This window comes from Barbatula barbatula (genome assembly GCF_947034865.1).
Source record: "Barbatula barbatula genome assembly, chromosome: 20".
Taxonomy (NCBI): Eukaryota; Metazoa; Chordata; class Actinopteri; order Cypriniformes; family Nemacheilidae; genus Barbatula; species Barbatula barbatula.
Genome location: NC_136783.1, coordinates 8,273,043 through 8,290,792, shown reverse-complemented (window position 1 = coordinate 8,290,792; position 17,750 = coordinate 8,273,043). Strand labels below are relative to the sequence as shown.

The 17,750-nt window shown below is 36.3% G+C and overlaps 3 protein-coding genes across 4 annotated transcripts; 2 read left to right on the top strand and 1 right to left on the bottom strand.

Moving 5' to 3' along the window:
* Window positions 1-105: 105 nt before the first annotated feature.
* On the top strand, window positions 106-11,840 carry nwd1 (NACHT and WD repeat domain containing 1; the record flags this gene model as incomplete). The annotated part of the gene is made up of 19 exons (XM_079482996.1): window positions 106-223; window positions 1,239-1,324; window positions 1,468-1,584; window positions 1,708-2,062; window positions 2,593-3,850; window positions 4,428-4,631; window positions 4,738-4,894; window positions 5,205-5,322; window positions 5,403-5,567; window positions 6,327-6,524; window positions 6,617-6,739; window positions 8,013-8,215; window positions 8,344-8,598; window positions 8,679-8,769; window positions 9,019-9,167; window positions 9,260-9,542; window positions 9,700-10,253; window positions 10,650-10,755; window positions 11,536-11,840. The coding sequence occupies 19 exons, from the start codon at window positions 106-108 to the stop codon at window positions 11,838-11,840; spliced, it is 4,845 nt and encodes a 1,614-aa protein (XP_079339122.1).
* A 257-nt stretch (window positions 11,841-12,097) lies between these two features.
* Window positions 12,098-14,561, bottom strand: LOC306909737 (tetraspanin-33). Its single transcript, XM_079483747.1, has 8 exons — window positions 14,438-14,561; window positions 14,198-14,255; window positions 13,859-13,983; window positions 13,451-13,525; window positions 13,251-13,346; window positions 13,040-13,168; window positions 12,769-12,930; window positions 12,098-12,436 (listed from the first exon to the last, which is right to left on the bottom strand). The coding sequence occupies exons 1-8, from the start codon at window positions 14,507-14,509 to the stop codon at window positions 12,329-12,331; spliced, it is 825 nt and encodes a 274-aa protein (XP_079339873.1). The 5' UTR covers window positions 14,510-14,561; the 3' UTR covers window positions 12,098-12,328.
* A 417-nt stretch (window positions 14,562-14,978) lies between these two features.
* On the top strand, window positions 14,979-17,547 carry reep6 (receptor accessory protein 6). Of its 2 annotated transcripts, none has more exons than XM_079483177.1 (7): window positions 14,979-15,214; window positions 16,109-16,202; window positions 16,306-16,444; window positions 16,543-16,711; window positions 16,785-16,861; window positions 17,017-17,040; window positions 17,165-17,547. In XM_079483177.1, exons 1-6 carry the CDS (start codon window positions 15,088-15,090, stop codon window positions 17,035-17,037), a joined length of 627 nt encoding a protein of 208 aa, XP_079339303.1. In that variant the 5' UTR covers window positions 14,979-15,087; the 3' UTR covers window positions 17,038-17,040; window positions 17,165-17,547. The 2 variants fall into 2 exon arrangements, with proteins under 2 accessions (XP_079339303.1, XP_079339304.1); XM_079483178.1 differs by having other exon boundaries at window positions 15,018-15,214; window positions 16,384-16,444.
* Window positions 17,548-17,750: the final 203 nt, after the last annotated feature.

The following is a 17,750-nucleotide window of genomic DNA, read 5'->3' as shown; positions in this document are numbered from 1 at the left end:
GGTGTGGATTTTTAAGTAGAAAGTAATGCTCAGTGGTTCAGTGCATTAGAGGTTATGTGGACAGAAGCACAGAGGATCAGGAATAGTTGAAGTGTGTTGGTCAGGATGGCTATGGAGGAGATGACTGAAGCTCTTGGACTGGAAGCTTTACGGGGACAGAGCGCTGATGCTCTGCAGCCTGTTTCAAGAACGGTGCGGGTGTTCATCAGCTACACACACTCAGGTAGGACTTTCTCTGTTTGTCTTTAAGTTTTTTGAAATGTTTAATTCCTTAAACGGGGTTCAAACAACAATGGAAACTCTTACATGCCTTTTACATGACTACAATAAACATTTTTGTAGATGTTGTTTTCTTCGTGATCAAATATTTCATCTGCTATTGAAATTACTCTGAGATCGTAAACTTTAAAAAACACAATAATCCTTTTTAGATTTATTGTGATTGGTCAGTCACTGTGGTCATTGCACTTAAAGGGATACTTCACTCAAAAATGAATATTCTCTCATCATTTACTCACCGTCGAGTTGTTCCAAATCTGTTCAATTTCTTTGTTCTGATGAATTTAAGAGAAATATATTTGGAAGAATGCTGATAACCAAACAGATCTTTCCCCCCATTGACTCCTATAGAAAAGAATACTTTTTTTTAATGGTGGTCAATGGGGTCGAGATCTGGTTACACGCATTCTTCTAAATATCCTTCTCTGTGTTCATCAGAGCAAAGAAATGTATACAGGTCCCGAAGGTGAGTAAATTATGACAGAATTTTCATTTTGGGGTTTCCTTGCTGTGCTGTTCTCATATCTTTTATTCTTATATCAGATGTTTCAACTCAATATTGAATGTCTTGTAGTTGCTGTTTAATGTGTGGAATATACACGCTGTAAGAAATGTTAGACAGACCCCAATTTAACAGATGAAATTGACTGATGTACAAAAAACTAAGAAACATTGCTCGAGAATATAAATGTTTTTAACTTTTAGGTGTTAACTTTTAGTATGTTAGGAACGAAACTATTAGTTTATGAGTCACATTTAAAAGTTCTCAAACATTTTCAGCTGAGACGCTTGTATATCTTTATAGTGTATAATCATTATTCCAAAATAAACACTCTAAAAGTGATACAAGTCCTAAAAAGTCACCCTGCTTTTATTGAGCAATATTGAGTGTTTAATTTGATTCAGTTCAGTTTTGCTCTGAGGCGTTTTAAACCTACTATGATGAACTTTCATGACAGATATGAGAAATGAGAGAAATGCATTCTGGGAGAAGGCATATTCTGAGTTGCAGGCTCACTGTCAAAGTCTGGATCTTGTCTTTGAGGTTTGTGTTGAAAATTTCTAGTATTATTCAATGGTGAAAGGAAACCATTTAGCCATTTTCTTTAATATTGTCTGCTCAAAATGTTTTATTTTGGGTTTTTTTATTGTAAGAAGAAAATGTCTAATTTAGTTTGATTTTCACAGTTCGTGGATTTCAGATGGGGAGTGCGTGACATCATCACCTCTGATCACATGACAGCTGAGCTCTGCGTCAGAGAAATTGAGTCCTGTCAGAAGATATCAAATGGGCCGACATTTATTGTATGTGATTTAATACATACATATCATTTAATTAAAGTATTTTACACTTTTTGGCTTCACACAGCATGCTTGTGTTTATTCTTTGCGTTCCTGTATTAATGTATCTCGGTTTCTCCTATCAAGGCTCTTCTTGGCAATCAATACGGCCATCGTCACGTCCCTCGCCAGATATCAGAGACCGAGTTTGAGGTGCTGGTTGCGAAACTTTCCAAAGATCCCGATAGTTTAAAACTCCTTAACCAGTGGTTTTCCAAAGACAGCAACTCAATCCCACCCGTATATTTTCTGCAGCCAATCACAAGTCATTATCCTCATTACGATGATAAGGGGTCTGACAACGCAAAGCTGCGAGATAATGATGTCATATCTTGGAATGTGACAGAGTCACGGCTGTTGCAGGCTCTCCGCACCGCTGCTCTACAAGCTGAGAAAGATGGATACATCAGTGTAGAATGCAAGCAGAAGTTTCTCAAGTCTGGTGAGATATGATGACACGTTCTTTGCAACAAAGATTAAAAACAATGTACATTCTTTTTTTAAATAACGGTTGAGGTTAAATAAATATGATACCAGAAAAGTGTACGATCACTTGAATAAAATAATAATAATAATAATAATAATGTTTTAAATAAAAATATAAAGTATAATTTTTATAATTTCTGAATTTCAAATAAATATGTAATATAAATTATTATTATTGTTATTATTATTATTATTACTACCATTATCATCATTATTATTATTATTAGTAGTAGTAGTAGCCTATTATAATAAGCCGATTATTATTGTTTTTAATAATAATACTAAAATATAAATTATGGTTACTATTACTATTAATACTAGTATTATTATAAACCAAGTATTATTGATATTAATAAGAATATTAAAACGATAAATGATGGTTACTATTATTATTGTTATTATTATTGATTTGAAATTGTGACGTGAATTTTATTTTGTAATATGTGCCTTCACTTATGTAGTGTTCTTATTACATGTATTTGATAGTCCTGGAGTATGAGATGGATCATGGTTTCCTCAAGGCACAACAGGATGCTTCAGCAGTGCTCTTTATCCGTGAACTTCCTCGACTCAGTAAAAGAGAATGCAAGAGAAACTTTGCAAAGTTCCTGTTGGACGTAACAGCAGACGGCCTGCTGGACACAGAAGCCCGGGAGCTCCTTGCCGACCTGAAGCAACGCGTTTCCAACACGGGTCGCCTTCAACCTCTCTGCATGGAGCTCAGCAAAGCAGCCATGGATCCGAGCCGTAAGGAACACAAGGAATACCTGAGAAACCTGTGTGAGCAGGTAATATCTCAAATGAAGGAACTGATCGACAGACGCGCTCCTCAAAATGCGGGAGATCAGAGATGGAGCGGGCTGAAACAGGAGATCTTTCATCACTCTGTGCTGAGGATGGAGATGTGCTCCAAGTTTAGAGGCAGAGACGGTGTCATGGGAAAGATCTGCATCACCATGTGGGAGTCCAGTGATGGAAGTCATGAACCGCTGCTGATTCGTGGTCCTTCAGGAGTGGGTAAAACTGCTCTGGTTTGTAAACTGGCGCAGGATATGCGGGGTGTCTTGGACCAGCGGGCAGTGGTGGTGCTGAGGTTGCTGGGCACGTCTCCGCTCAGCTCGGATGTTGATTCTGTTCTCAGAGGTGTTTGCCTTCAGGTGTGTGGAGCTTTGGGGTTGCAACTCCCATACCCGCATGTTGCCAACACACATGAGGAGCTTGTCAAGTTCTTCCGTTCCCTGTTGGACCACGTGTCCAAACAAGGCGACACACTCCTGATTATTCTAGACTCGGTGGAGACGCTGTTCAAGACGAGCAAGGACCATAACCTAGATTGGATACCCAAAGATATCCCACCCAACGTGCAAATAGTTCTCTCTGTTTCAGACGACTGTGTCGAGAAATGCAACACTTTGGTTTCAGAAGAGAAAAACATCTTCAGAGTTGAACCTCTCACGACCGATGAGGGAAAAGATATGATTGATGCTTATATGAAAGCGGCAGGACGCCAGCTGACCCCAGAACAGTTAGATAACATCCTGCACAGCTTCCAGCAGAGCGGAAGTCCATTGCATCTGAAACTCATGCTGGACGCTGCCAAACACTGGCACTCCTACACCGCCATGTCTTGTGTTAACCTGGGCATCACTGCAAAGGAAGTGATGACGCGGTTTGTGCAGTCGCTTGAGGAGAATCACGGGAGGAAGCTTGTCAGTCATGCGCTGAGTTTTATCTTGTTATCAAGGTTAGTCATATTTTGCTATGTTGAGAAAGAAAAATCTAACCTTTGGATAATAGATATTATGAGAGTGCGTTGTCATCTTGAGGAACGGCTAAATTTGTAACCATTGTGGCTCTTAAGATTTTTTTAATTAATTTTTTTTAAATAATTTCCCTAATGTCATTCCAAACCTTTATAACTTTCTTTCTAATGCAGAACACAAAAGATATTTTGCAGAATGTTGCTTACCGAACAATGGCAGTCCCTATTGGTAGAATAAATTGCTCGGTTACCAACATTCTTCAAAATAGCCAAACAGGTTTGAAATAATATGAGGGTGAGTAAATGATGACATTTTTGGATGAATTATACATTTAAAGTATAATATGACCTGCTACAGTTGAAGTTTTAACCAGATACTGGTGCTGAATAATTTACGATATTCTAATACAGTATGTGTAGTGTTAACACAAGATCAATAATCACAGTTGTTAATATCACAGCTATTGTGAATACCAGTGTTACGTATAAGCTTTGTCAACTCTTCCCTCTTACTAAAAATTGCTATATTCCATTTTTTGTATGCTTTGCATATCAACAGACATGGACTATCAGAAGCAGAGCTGCAAGATATTCTGTCTTTAGATAATGATGTTCTGGCTGAGATATATAAATACTGGCTTCCTCCCAGCCACACGCTCCTGCGCTTCCCGCACCTTTATTGGTCACGTCTCTTGCACGACCTGAGAGATCACCTGATGGAGAGATGGGAAGGTAGAGCTATTCTCCTCAGTTTTCGCCACAGGTACAGGATTGCCCAGTTTTCTACAACCAGACGTAGTTACATCAATTTTCTTGTATGGAACAAACGTTTTGATAACAGTCTCGATCTGAACCTCTATCCTTTTCAGGCAGTTCTCAGAGCTGGTAAGAGACAGATACCTGACTCGTGAAATGAAAACTGATTTACACGGCATCCTCGCCGATTATTTCTCTGGGCAGTGGAGTGCGATGCTCAGACCCATCCTTTTGCCCTCACTGGGCACACTGCTCAATGCTGACAGAAAGGTATTTATTAAACCTATGAAATCTGAAATAAATGTGCTGTATAGGGACATTTCACACAAAAAGCTATTTTTTTACTACATTAAATAGAAAAAATATAACAGACTACTAAGACTTTTCTCAAAATATCTTCTTTTGCTTTTCACAGTCATATACATATTTTGAACGACACGAGGGTTATTTTTAGGTGAACTATCCCTTTAGTGCATCTGTAACCTGCATGTTGCTGATTTATTCTAATTCAAATCAACAGTTTTAATTTAAATCAATTTTGTCGTGAAAGGTACACAAGGTTTAAAAATATTTTTTGAAGGTACCACCTCAGCCCCTGTGGTTCAACAGAGAAGCCGCAAATATGCGGAAGCTCTATGAGCTGCCCTATCACCTCGCTCTTGCAGGGAAATGGGAGGAGCTACGCCTTTCAGTGCTAGGTGAGTTTTTGACACCAAAATTCAGTGTTGCGACTAAATATATGCAAAACAAACACATGAACGTGCATTTATTCTTACAGGGAGTCTGGATTGGTTGTGCTGTAAGACTCTGATGTGTGGTGTGGACGGTGTTATTCAGGATCTCTCTCTCTGCACCCGGCTCACAGACTGTCACGAGATACAGATGCTGAAAGAGACTTTTGTGCTGCTAAAGCCCATTTTTGATTTTAGTGATGGTCTTGTGGGTAGGTATAGGGTTATTTTTATAGTTAATAATAACAAATGGGTAGTATTGAATTTTAAGTAAAATAATAAATGAACAAATTTATTTCAAAAATCATAGTTTTTGTTGTGCATTCCAATTTATATCAATCAAACTGCATTTTAGTTTCGTATTGATTTAAGCCATAATAACTGAAACAATTCAGCTTACACAATCAAAACATTATAACACAATGAAAAACATGATTTATCCCATTTTGGAAAAAAAAAATTCAAATGTACACACAAGGATATACAGATATAAAACAAATACAATACAAGTACAGTCTTCTGTATCCATGTTAGTTTATGTTTACCTGATTGTGGATTTTGTGAAGCTGGAAAGTTCAATGGTTGCTTCTGCCTCATAGTGACATTCCCTTTGGGGCAAGTAAACTATATATATATGTTCACTTTCAAATGTGTTTTAAATGTAAAAGATATTGCTAATCAACTAAAAATTGACAAAATAAATAATGTATGACATTAATGTCGTTTTATTTATTATTAATTTGTAATTATTAATATAATGTTAATTAATGTATTTTTAATACTGGTTTTATTAAGTAACACTCTTAAGTCTTTTCTAAGAAGTGGGGATATTGTTAATTTACACATCACATTCATAATGTTTTCTGGTTTCATTACTCATACTTCTTTTTTTTGCTCGTGTTTAGAAAACATGACTTGATTGATCGAATTAAAATCTTTATTTAACTTTTTCTCTCATCGTTGTTTTTGAGATCCCTCACTGTTGGTCACAGAGATCTACACTAGACTGCAGGCCCTCGTTGATCTCTACCCGTCTATGATTGGTCAGCTGTGTTCTCAGTGCATGGACTGGTTTGGTTCTTGTACCGACCCAGTGCTCGTGCCCAAATCCAGCTTCTTTCAGGCTCCGGGGGGCCCGCTGAAGACCACCCTCACTGGGTTTACAAAAGGTGTGTAAAGATCTCTATCTTGCTTTTTATGCTGTTTAAAACACCTCAAGCTTGTGGCTTCACGTCTGAAATATTTTTCTTGATTTATGAAGGGGTGAGGACTGTTGTTGTGTGCTCAAAGAGGGAACTGCTGATAGCAGGTTCAGAAGATGGATGGATCATCGTCTGGAGCCTGAGAGATCTACATATTCTTCACACTCTTTCTGGCCACACGGGTTTGTTCTTGGCAGTATTTTCATACAGTTATTCAATTTATTTTGATTGCAGCACATCATTGCAAAGACACTTCAAAACATGTTTAAACACAATATACAGTGGTGTGAAAAGATTTTGCCCCTAATGGATTTTTTGGTTTTTGCATATTTGTCATGCTTAAATGTTTCGGATCATCAAACACATTTGTATATTACTCAAAGATTAAATACAAAATGCAGTATTTAAATTATGGTTTTATTTATTAAGGGAAAAAACAATCCAAACATTTCTGACCCAATGTGAAAAAGTAATTGCCCCCTAAACCCAATAACTAGTTGTCCCACCCTTGGTGGCAGCAACTGCAATCAAGCATCACATCGCTGTGGAGGAAGTTTGGCCCACTTTTCTTTGCAGAATTGTTTTTTAACTCAGTTATTCAATTCATCACAGTTAATTCATGATTTACCAAGGGGGTAATTACTTTTTCACATAGGGTTAGAAATGTTTGGATTGTTTTTATAAATAAATATAAATAAAACCATAATTTAAAAACTGCATTTTGTATTTACTCTGGTTTTCTTCGAGTAATATTAAAATTAGTTTGATGATCTGAATAATTTAATCATGACAAATATGTAAAAAACACAAAATCCGGAAGGGGGCAAAAACTTTTTCACACCACCGTAAAATATTTTGGTATAAAAACACAAGACACACAAAAACTATGATAAAAATATTTAAAAAAAAAAATTCTAAATACAAAATGGAAATTTGAACTTGTTTTCTTCACAGTATTGGAAGTCTGAAAATATACAGAGCATATTTTTTTGACCTTTCGTTTTATGCCAAAAAATGTTAAATATATATTTTTATATTATTAGTAGTTCACAAAATATATTTTTTAAACTTTACCTAAATACATATTTATAAATATAATAAATAGTCTCTTAATTTTTTCCACAGCTATATATGGTAACATATTAAGTCTAAAATTACAGTTACAGTTATATAATAAAACACAATGGGTCTCATCATTTGGGCAATTCTGTAGTTTCTTGGCAAAATAATTGCAATGTCTCTTTTTAAATAAATGTAGGGTCTAATATACTAATAGAAATGATTAAATAACTATTAAACACGGATCACAATTATTAAATTATTTATAACTTTCAATTTATTTTCAAAAATTTAATTTTTTCCTTCCTCTTTGCTAAAATGATGTGTGGTCAAGATTATAGCGATGAACATATTTTTGGTTTTGGCATGGTGATGAATATCTTTCTCTCTCTTTAGCAGGGGTGCTGTCCCTGAAGCTGACAGATAATACCAATAACTGTCTGTCTACTAGTCTCGATGGCACACTAAGGAAATGGTGCTTGACAAGTGGACAACAGCTTTTCTGCATCCCCGATGCAGTTTCTGTCCAAACACACACCCCTACACACATCCTCATGATTGAAGAAAAGAAGATTATCTTAACCAACCCAAGTGGTCAAGTATGACATAATTTTTGTTATGATTAAAGAAAACATTTACCCTGAAATAAGTAGTATACTTTTAATAATTTATGCATTAGATGTTGTTAGTCGATGTTAGATAATACCTCTCATCCATCCTCTCACAGGTCAAAGCTTGGCATTTGGACACTGCAGAGCTTCTGTATGAGGTCCCGGCGGAGGTGTGTTCTGTTCTTGGTCTTGTGGGTGATTCAGTGGCGTGCATGTGCAACGAGGGGGTGCTCTGCTTTTACGACATATCCACCGGCATTCAAAATTCCCAGGCCACTCTACCCTGCCCAGAACACAGCGTCATCTGTTCCCTGACCCTCACCAAACACTCCAAAATCCTCATTGCTTTCGGGGAGGGCCACCTGCATTTGGTATGTAGCTTGTTCTAGTAAAATCCAAGCGAAATTTGTCAATTCTGCTTTTTTGAAGGTGTTTGTTTGTGTGTGTGCAGGTGAGCAGTCAGACTGTCCAGTCTACATTTGATCTTCCCTCTCCGGCTTTGTTCCTCAGTACATCTGAAAATGAGAATCTGCTGTTCGCAGGTGTTTTTTCTTAATGCTGTTTTCCTACAAAAACATTGATAACATGGTTGAATCAAAAGCTCCACAAATGAATTGAACACAATAAAATTGGGGAAAAATATTGATAACACCATGAAGTAAGACGGGATACCTCATCACCACTGGTTTGACTGCTTGGCAAATTGAGCTACAAAAAAACAATCACCATAATTGTCATAACTGTCTCGGAATTCCCTTCACTGATGTGTTTGTGTACTTCTCTCGTCGTAGGATGTGACAGAACATTGTGCGTGTTCCTCGTGACACTGACCTCCAAACAAAAGGTTCTGGACCTTCAGCACGATGCGCCTGTCCTTTGTGCCGTCTCAACAAGTGACAGTAGTGAAATTATCACGAGCGCTCAGGATCGGATCATACGGGTATTTGAATTGTTTAATCTCAAAATTCGCAAGCAGGCACCTTTTCTCACTTGAATCTTTTTTGGGGAGTTAATCTTGTTGTACTCTTCAAGGTTTGGAGTGTGACGACAGGAGCCCTGCTGGACTGGATTAGTGGAATGGATTCTGTTGTGTCCTCATTGGTTGTACATCAGCGCACAGTTATCTCCACCTCTGTTCTCAACAGCTCGCTCAAAATATGGCACCTGGACTACAACACCAAGTACAGGAACAAGAGCTGCATCCCGGCGTACTGCCCACTAGTGGTCTTGTCTAAAGACGGCGATACTGTTTACTACATCAAAGAGGGCAATAAATCGGAGGTGTACTCATGGAACTGTTCGGAAGGTGAAACATAATTATAAGATATTTTATTTTTGCATTTATGATTATAATGAACATATTTTAATAATCTATCTACAGTATGTATTTTAAGGGAAGTATTATTTTTCATAAACCTTTTAAACATAAAATCCACAAGTTAAAGGTTCAAAGCTTTTGATATGTATAACAGGTCTTCAGTCAGGTAGTATCGACATCTCCTCAGAAGTGTGCTGTATGGAATTAGCCCAGGAAAAACGTCTACTCTTCTGCGGCTTGCGGACCGGCACCATCTTCATTTACCCCCTGGACATTATCCCAGAAACTCTGTGCCTGCCCCCTCCAGAAAGCCTACCCACAGTACGCAGCATGGCCATCAGCCGGCAAGAGGACAGAATCGCGGTGGCATATGAGGACGCCGTCTGCCTGTTTGAGATCACGTCGAGGGATAATTTCCCATGTGTGGATGGCCCGTTTGAAAGATATTCCTTGTGTCTGCTGCACTCCACCATTTCCGCCATGGCTCTGCTGTCCGACTGTAGGCTGCTCTATGGGACCTTTGGCGGTGAAGTGGTCATCTATGATTTCAAGACCGCCAGAGCAGCCGAGCTGGATCATCATAGTTCTGCCATCACCTGCATCACTATGAGCAACTGGGACTCGCATGCTCTGATCGGTTCTCAAGACTGTGTGCAGAAATTATGGAATTTGAGTCCCGTTTTGCTGGATCACACCATGGAGTATAAGGTGAGGATTGAGACAGGTTGCTGTAGTTATGGTGCTTAAAAGAATTGTTCATCCAAACATGAAAATTGCTGCCTTGTCCCATTTCATATCAAACCTGTATGACCTTCAGTGGAACACAAAAGAAGATATTTTGGGAAATGCCTCCGTGGTTTTGTGGCCATACAAAGTCAATGGGGGTCAGTGTTGTTTGGTTACAAAAATTCTTAAAAATATCTTATTTTTGGCTGTGCATTAATGACATGGGGGTGAATAAATGATGACAACATTTTCATTTTTGTGTGAACTATCTCTTCAATATTTGCTTTGTTTGAGTAAAAGTAAATTGGAAGCTCATAAGTGACTTATTTGAAATGCTATACAGTACATAAGCAACATTTTCGTCTTTTTATCCCAAAGGGTTTTTATTTTGAAGGGGTTCTGTGTGCTGTCTTCTCAACAAATGACAAATACATCTTCACTGGATCTATGGACAAAACCATCAAAGTTTGGGATGTTGGTACAGGTGGGCATGACCTCCTCCAGAACAAGATTATTATGGTTTACTAAAATTATTAAACATTTCTGTTAAATCACCTAAATATTATTAACCTAAACACATTTACATATAAAACAATAACATTTGTAACATAATTTATTTATTTGTATTAAAAAATCTAATTAAGATAGAACTTAGAAGTGTTGTTTTACAGCATTAAACCGATATAAGCTTAAAGAAAAATTATTAACTGAAAATAAAATGTATAAATCAACAATAATAATGTAATAATAAAAAAAATATATATATAATAAAACAAGACAATAATTAAATGTTATGATAAAACCAAATTAAATTAAAAACTAATAATTAAACTAAAATTGACATGAAAACCAAAAATAATTTTAAAATCATTCTAAATATTAATAAAACTAAAACTGAAACTGAAAAGAATAGTTGTTTCAAGATCGCCATATTTGTATTGGTTTATTTTTGTCTTCTTGGAAATAAATGATAAATTAAGTTATATATATATAAAATTGTCTATTTGATCAAATTGTATAATAAAACGTATATATTTATTTCTTAGTCCGTATAAATGAATATCCATAGCTACAATATATTTATAGATGACTAGATAGTCAGTTTGTGAATCTTCTGTAATAAATATTATAACTATAATTTTATTTGAATATGTTGAAATTTGGATTAAGCCGAGGCCATATTTCTATTCATAATAAGCATGTCAAGTCATGTGCTTTCGGAAAATCAAAATTTTTGGACTAATTTTCAGACCTTTTATTTCAGGGTGTTTGCTGTACATTCAGCTTGTATACTCCCCAGTTATAAAGATGATGGCACACAAGGATGGATTTGTAGCTATGTCCCAGCATGGCTCCTTCATTAAGGAAGGCTTCCGCTGTCCAGACAACCTCAAACCGGAATACAATCCCCTCCGAAACTTTAGAGCGCATTATCGCGTCACCTCTCGCGAGAAAAGCCAGAGCGTTCCACATACCGTGATCAATGATCTCCAAGACTACAACCCTGCTCAGTTTAACTTCATAGGCATGATGAAGTCCAAACCATCTAACACGTGTGTTGTCCTGTAAGGAACAGATTTTGTACATGTTGTCTATAGTGTTGGGATTAGATGTAATTTATTATTATACACTTGTACACCTGACAGCTGAATGAATTGTAGTTGTATTAAATGCATTGATATGGCAACATTCTGTAGATACTTTGTTGATTCATTTTTAAAGTACCATGCATGTAGCTGAACTACTTTCAAATATTAAGAGCAGTTTGTTCAATTAGATGCTATTGTTTTGAAAAGTCTGATGTTATTTAAGTAACAAAGACAACATGTTGTAATACAGATTTTATTAACATAATAGACAAAAACAATGGTAGTTTTTTAAAATTTGTATATTTTCTGTAATAACAGTTTTAGTTTGGTAACTCGCAGTATAATTAAAGAGTATATTCACATCTAATGGGAAATGTGTTATAAATTGTTATTTCAAATATGGCACAATCATTCAATCTTAGTGCAAGCGCAAAGGGGCAGCTGGGTTCATAAAAGTATAAAACACAGTCAAGACCTGCTATTGCAGCAAAGGTTTTGGCTTCTTTTAACCCCCTTTTTCTGTTGACCACTTTTGATTTGACAGAGCTGTACCGCAGCCAGTGACATCATACATATCTGAAAGAAAGGAAATTAAATGTCAAACCTCAAAGCAGTTGAAAGTATGCATATTTCGTCTGGGCCGGCGGTTTAGTTACCGCAGTTTAGATTTGAACCAAAAAAAATAAATATATATATATATATACACAGTATACATGTGGTAATGATTATATGGCTATAACATTTTTGTATATTAGGTTGCTGTCAAATATAATTAAATAAAATGGAAGATGGGTGAATAATCTTTTCTTTTAGGTAACACCTAGTGGGATCCAAAGGTCTGACACCACTTGCAATATTGTTAAAACACAGAACTTTCAGGAAGAAAAACTGAAGTGAAGTGGCCTGACCTCGAGGAAGAGAAGGACGAGGGTCATCCCTCCCACCAGCAAAAGGTTCTGTTTTCCCCACCATATGATCTTATCTAGACAGCCGATGGTATAGATGATTCGAACAGCTGCATTTAGCTTCATCTTCTGAGTCCCATAGCCACACATGGAGTTAAACACAGTCTACATAAATAACAGCAATGGTCACATTTGAGGTATAGAGCCCACACTGAATTTTCTGCATTTCGTGTAACACAGAAAAGCTCTTAAGTAATATTTGACAAAATCTCACCTCATTCTTCAGCCATTTACAGCAGGAGAAGGGCACGCCGCCGGCCTCCAGACTGGGGTTATGGTCAGAGAGGTTGAAATATATATTTTTAGACCAGTCAGAATATGAATTCACCCCACAGCATTGGAACTGCAGAAGAAAGATCCGTTGTGTGTTTTTTCTAGCAAAAGTAAGCACCAGCTTGATATAACAAAAAATACGTTTATTTTACCTTTTTCTGTACAAAATCAATAACATTTTCTAAGTCCTGATCGTCTCGATAGCGCACTATCGCTTTCATCATCAGCTGCTCTGTTCTTTCTTGAACCTACGAAACAAGTATTAGAATTCATCCGTCCAAACATATGGCATATGTCACCTCGGCATTAATCCAAAGATTATTTGTGTGTCTGTATGAAGTCTTCACACTACCTTGTCAGTGAACATAAGGCACAGCATAGCAACAGTTATTTGTAGCAGAAGAATGACCAACACAATTCCTACAAACTGGACAGATGCATTTTTGTAAATATGTGAAATTTACAATAAACATATATAGTTGATTTGTAAAGTTTGATATATTGTTTTATAGTATCTGATTATTAAGTGTTTTTATTGTGTTCACTTTAAAAGATAGTGCAAATATATAATATAACTGTAATAATAATATTGTATTAATATGTAATCATTATATTATAATGTATAATATTATAATCATAAAAGTAGAATATTTCCTAGTTGCTAAAACCAACTTGAAGATCTGCTGGAGGAACCATCAACTATTTGTGCAATTTGACTGAAATCGTCAACTGCCATAAAGCACCTTTTACAATTTCTTACTGTGTTCAGCAGCACTGAGATGTTACGCAGGGCTCCAAAACACCCGAAGAACGCGATTGTAAACATAAGAGAGCCCACAATGATCAACAACAGCGCTGGATCCGCGATCAGTGTGTCCACCACATCTGCAAAACATCATCAAAATAAATATGACACAAGAATGACAGCATTACACATTCAATATGAATTCAATAACAGTGCTCAACAAATCTGAAGCTCATGCGCATTAAAACATGAATATTATTAAGTTGTTAAATCACTTTAGTAGAATAACATATAATGTATAAATTCAATCAAAGGTCATTATAAACCAAAATGATGCGTAATAATAATTAATACCTGTTTCTTTGGCGAGTTTTGCGTAGATTCCAACAGCGATTAAAACAGCACTGAATACCTGACAAACACCACATGTGTTACAAATATCTGCATCATAAATACTTAAATGGAAAAAGTCCTAAATCCGAAAATCAGATTTTTGGAGGGGAGAAAGGCACATCATCAAAATGTAGCTACTATAACCTGAAGTAAGCTCCATACTGTAAATCCACATACATGCAGCAGAATTCATGCTCTTACCCAGAAGATGTAGCAACACACAAATAACGTGTACTTTATGGCTCTGTATGCTTTCTCTCTTCTGGTTTTCATTTTATCTCTGTGCCATGAAAAGATGAATGCATACTTTCTTCCTGTAGTCTTGCAATCCAACTTGCTTTCATCACAGACGTGTAACTGCTTGCCTGCTGCATTTGTGCAAATACCTGTGTGACTGACGGAGCAAAGTGAGCATTCCTACCTCAATGCTGTTTCAGGACCGGAGAAACTATAGAAAGTGGCATTTTGGTAACAACGCACGAGGAGCAGCGAACTCTAGTGGTTCATACTGTTCATTACAATACTCCGTTTATTTCATTGTGAAAACTGCTGCGTGTTCTTTATACATGACATCGTTTTTGGCTGCTTAAGTTTATAATATCATGCGGGCGTAAAGTTACAAGCATTCACAAATTGTGGTCAAAAGTTCAATAACACTTTTAATTGGATGTAGACTTATACATGTACAATCTAGTGCAGTAATGTCGAATTGGTTAGGTGGTTTTCTAATGACCCCTCCCACGAGACAGGTTGACAGTAAGCGGATTGTGTTTATCTGGTCAGACACGTGAACGAGGGCACATTTGACCACAAATGTGTCGTATACAGTTATACAGTTTCGTTTAGCCACGATGTTTGCTTTTTTCAATAAGATAAAGGAGCGGGTAGAGGCTTTTTTAAACGAGAAAAATTTCGTCACCGACTGTCTCAATAAGATCGAAGAAAAAACCGGGATCAAGAAACGATACCTGGCGATCGGTAATTTCAAATCGCTGTCTTTTCATCCAATGCTGCTTTTCTTCTTATTTACTCTGTCGCTTTCATTTTTAATGAACTGTTTTGTGTAAATCAGATGTATGACAGAGTTACCAGTAAACTCTAATTCTGGAGGCAGGCTACAGTAACAGATGGACACGAACCGCCTATAGCCTACTGTAGATGCTATAATGAACGTTTTTATTCCAGTTGTTGCCATTTAACACGTTTTTTACAGTTCACTTTAAAATTTCTGTGGCGTGACGCGCGAAATTCCACATATTTCAAGTAACATGTTGTCATGTCAATTTAGTTTAAGGTTTAGATGAAATTAGCTAGCATGTCTCAGTCAGCTGCTGTCATGTCAACACATAAACAGTTTTGGTTTATATTGTAAATGTATCATTGTATAGTTATATTTGTCTAATATATCATTAGGTGAACATTTAATATATTAAAATATATATAATAGCCATAGTAAAGTTTTCAAATTTCGAAAAAGTAGGCTGTATAACAACTGACGTCGACAGGCACGCTCTGAATATGCTTTTGCTTCAAGACACCTCGGAAGTGGGATGTTTCCCACCACAGACGCGGATGTAACGTCTGGATTTAATAACATTAAAAGGATTTGGTAACTTTAAAACATTTATATTACTAATGATTAAGAAGCATTAAAACATTACAAGTACTGTATGTTAACATTAAAAGAGCACCGTTCCATAAATTATTTGAAGGTAGCATTAGCCTACATCTCTAATCATCAATTATTTTATTTCTACTGTAAACTAATTTAACCTTGTTACTTATGATGGGTAATGAAGGTATGGAAATACATATTTTTGAGCCACCTATACAATTAACCTCATTCATTAATTAGATATTTTGTCTCCACAGGTGCTGTAGGCCTTACTGGGGCATATTTATTATTTGGATATGGCGCCTCTCTGCTCTGTAATTTAATTGGGTTTTTTTATCCAGCATACTATTCGTGAGTCATATATGTTCTTAATTTTGTAAAACCAATTTTAATGTCTTCATGTCTTTGAAAGGGGTAGTTGTAAAATTTACTTTGTGTAATTTAAATACTTTAGAATCAAAGCCATAGAAAGTTCAGATAAAGAGGATGACACAAAATGGCTGACATATTGGGTCGTGTATGGCTTCTTCAGTGTCGGTGAATTCTTCTCGGACATCTTTCTATACTGGTTTCCTTTCTACTACATCTGTAAAGTAAGTAGAACAATGAGAGATATGTCAATAGTGATGGTTACCCCAGATTATACCCATTTTCCTCTGGTTTGACCCATTCTCTTTTAACTGGACTTCAGTGCCTGTTCTTACTGTGGTGCATGGCTCCGGTATCTTGGAATGGCTCTCAAATTCTGTATGGGCATATGGTACGTCCGTTATTTCTTAAGCATGAAGCCGCAGTGGACGGGATGGTCAACAATCTGGGTGGAAAAGCCATGACAGTTGCTGAGAATGCCACCAGAGAGGGTATGCAGCACAAGAACAACAAACATTATTTATTGATATTTGCACTATTGTTTCATGAATGTCTGCATTGCAGTTCTTCATACTCTTGTGAGAAACAGAACTATTGGTCCAGCCCAGTCTGAACCCAAAGGACTGCCCAGTGTACCTCCTGTAGGTCTTTACATTGCCAAAACACACAGATTTACACATACATACACAAAATGTATTTCTAATAATGCATTTGTTTCATATCTAAAACCTAATCCATTTTCCAATTCATTTATTTGCTCCACATTAATCAAATTATTTCGTTCTTATACCCATAGTCTGAACCGAGTGTTGACTGAAAGGTAAGTTCTTCAACTGGTTTGGGTGGACGGTGCTGGTTGGGGTTAACTTAATATTTAATAGGCATTTTTAGTTTAATAAATATACTGTATATTTGTTATCATCTTATTAACATTTATTTGACAGATTCAGGGAGAAACAAAAACGGCTTCATTTAAAAAGTGCAAGCAGCATTCTCAGGCAGGACAAATAAGACATGATACCAACATCAGACCCAGAACTGTATTACCAATTCTCTATTACTATTTCAACTCATGTAACATTTAGTTAGACATTAATATGCTTTATTTACCAACTGTGTATCTTTTTTTAGAATAATTATAAATGTCATTGCCATTTGAAGATCGCTATATAGTATTGTTTTTCTTTTAAATCACATTTCAGCATGAAAACATGTTTTATTTACTGCATTTGATATATGAATAGTAATGTTGTATTTGTGGCATATTGTAGAGCTATTGATTTTAAATTAAAATGATTCCAACAAATAAACTTTGTTTTGTTATCTTATCCGCTCATTTACTCATTTAGCAAAGTTAAAAGACATTAGGTGACGCCAAACATAATTGAGATACGTATATAGATATCTTAAATAATCAAGTTACATGAATATAATCTGCCAAATGATTAAATGTAAATATAATCGAATACACATTGTTTCAGTACTATGCATTATAAGCCTTTAAAAACGCAGTGTTACTCCATGCCAGGA

Coding starts and splice junctions, on each gene's coding strand:
- LOC306909737 (XM_079483747.1), bottom strand. CDS start 14,509: ATGAAAACCAGAAGAGAGAAAGCATACAGAGCCATAAAGTACACGTTA. Junction 13,169..13,250: donor TTGATTTTGTACAGAAAAAG/GTAAAATAAACG, acceptor TTTCTTCTGCAG/TTCCAATGCTGTGGGGTGAA. Junction 12,931..13,039: donor GTAAATGGCTGAAGAATGAG/GTGAGATTTTGT, acceptor TTATTTATGTAG/ACTGTGTTTAACTCCATGTG.
- reep6 (XM_079483177.1), top strand. CDS start 15,088: ATGTTTGCTTTTTTCAATAAGATAAAGGAGCGGGTAGAGGCTTTTTTA. Junction 15,215..16,108: donor GAAACGATACCTGGCGATCG/GTAATTTCAAAT, acceptor TTGTCTCCACAG/GTGCTGTAGGCCTTACTGGG. Junction 16,203..16,305: donor TTTTATCCAGCATACTATTC/GTGAGTCATATA, acceptor TAAATACTTTAG/AATCAAAGCCATAGAAAGTT.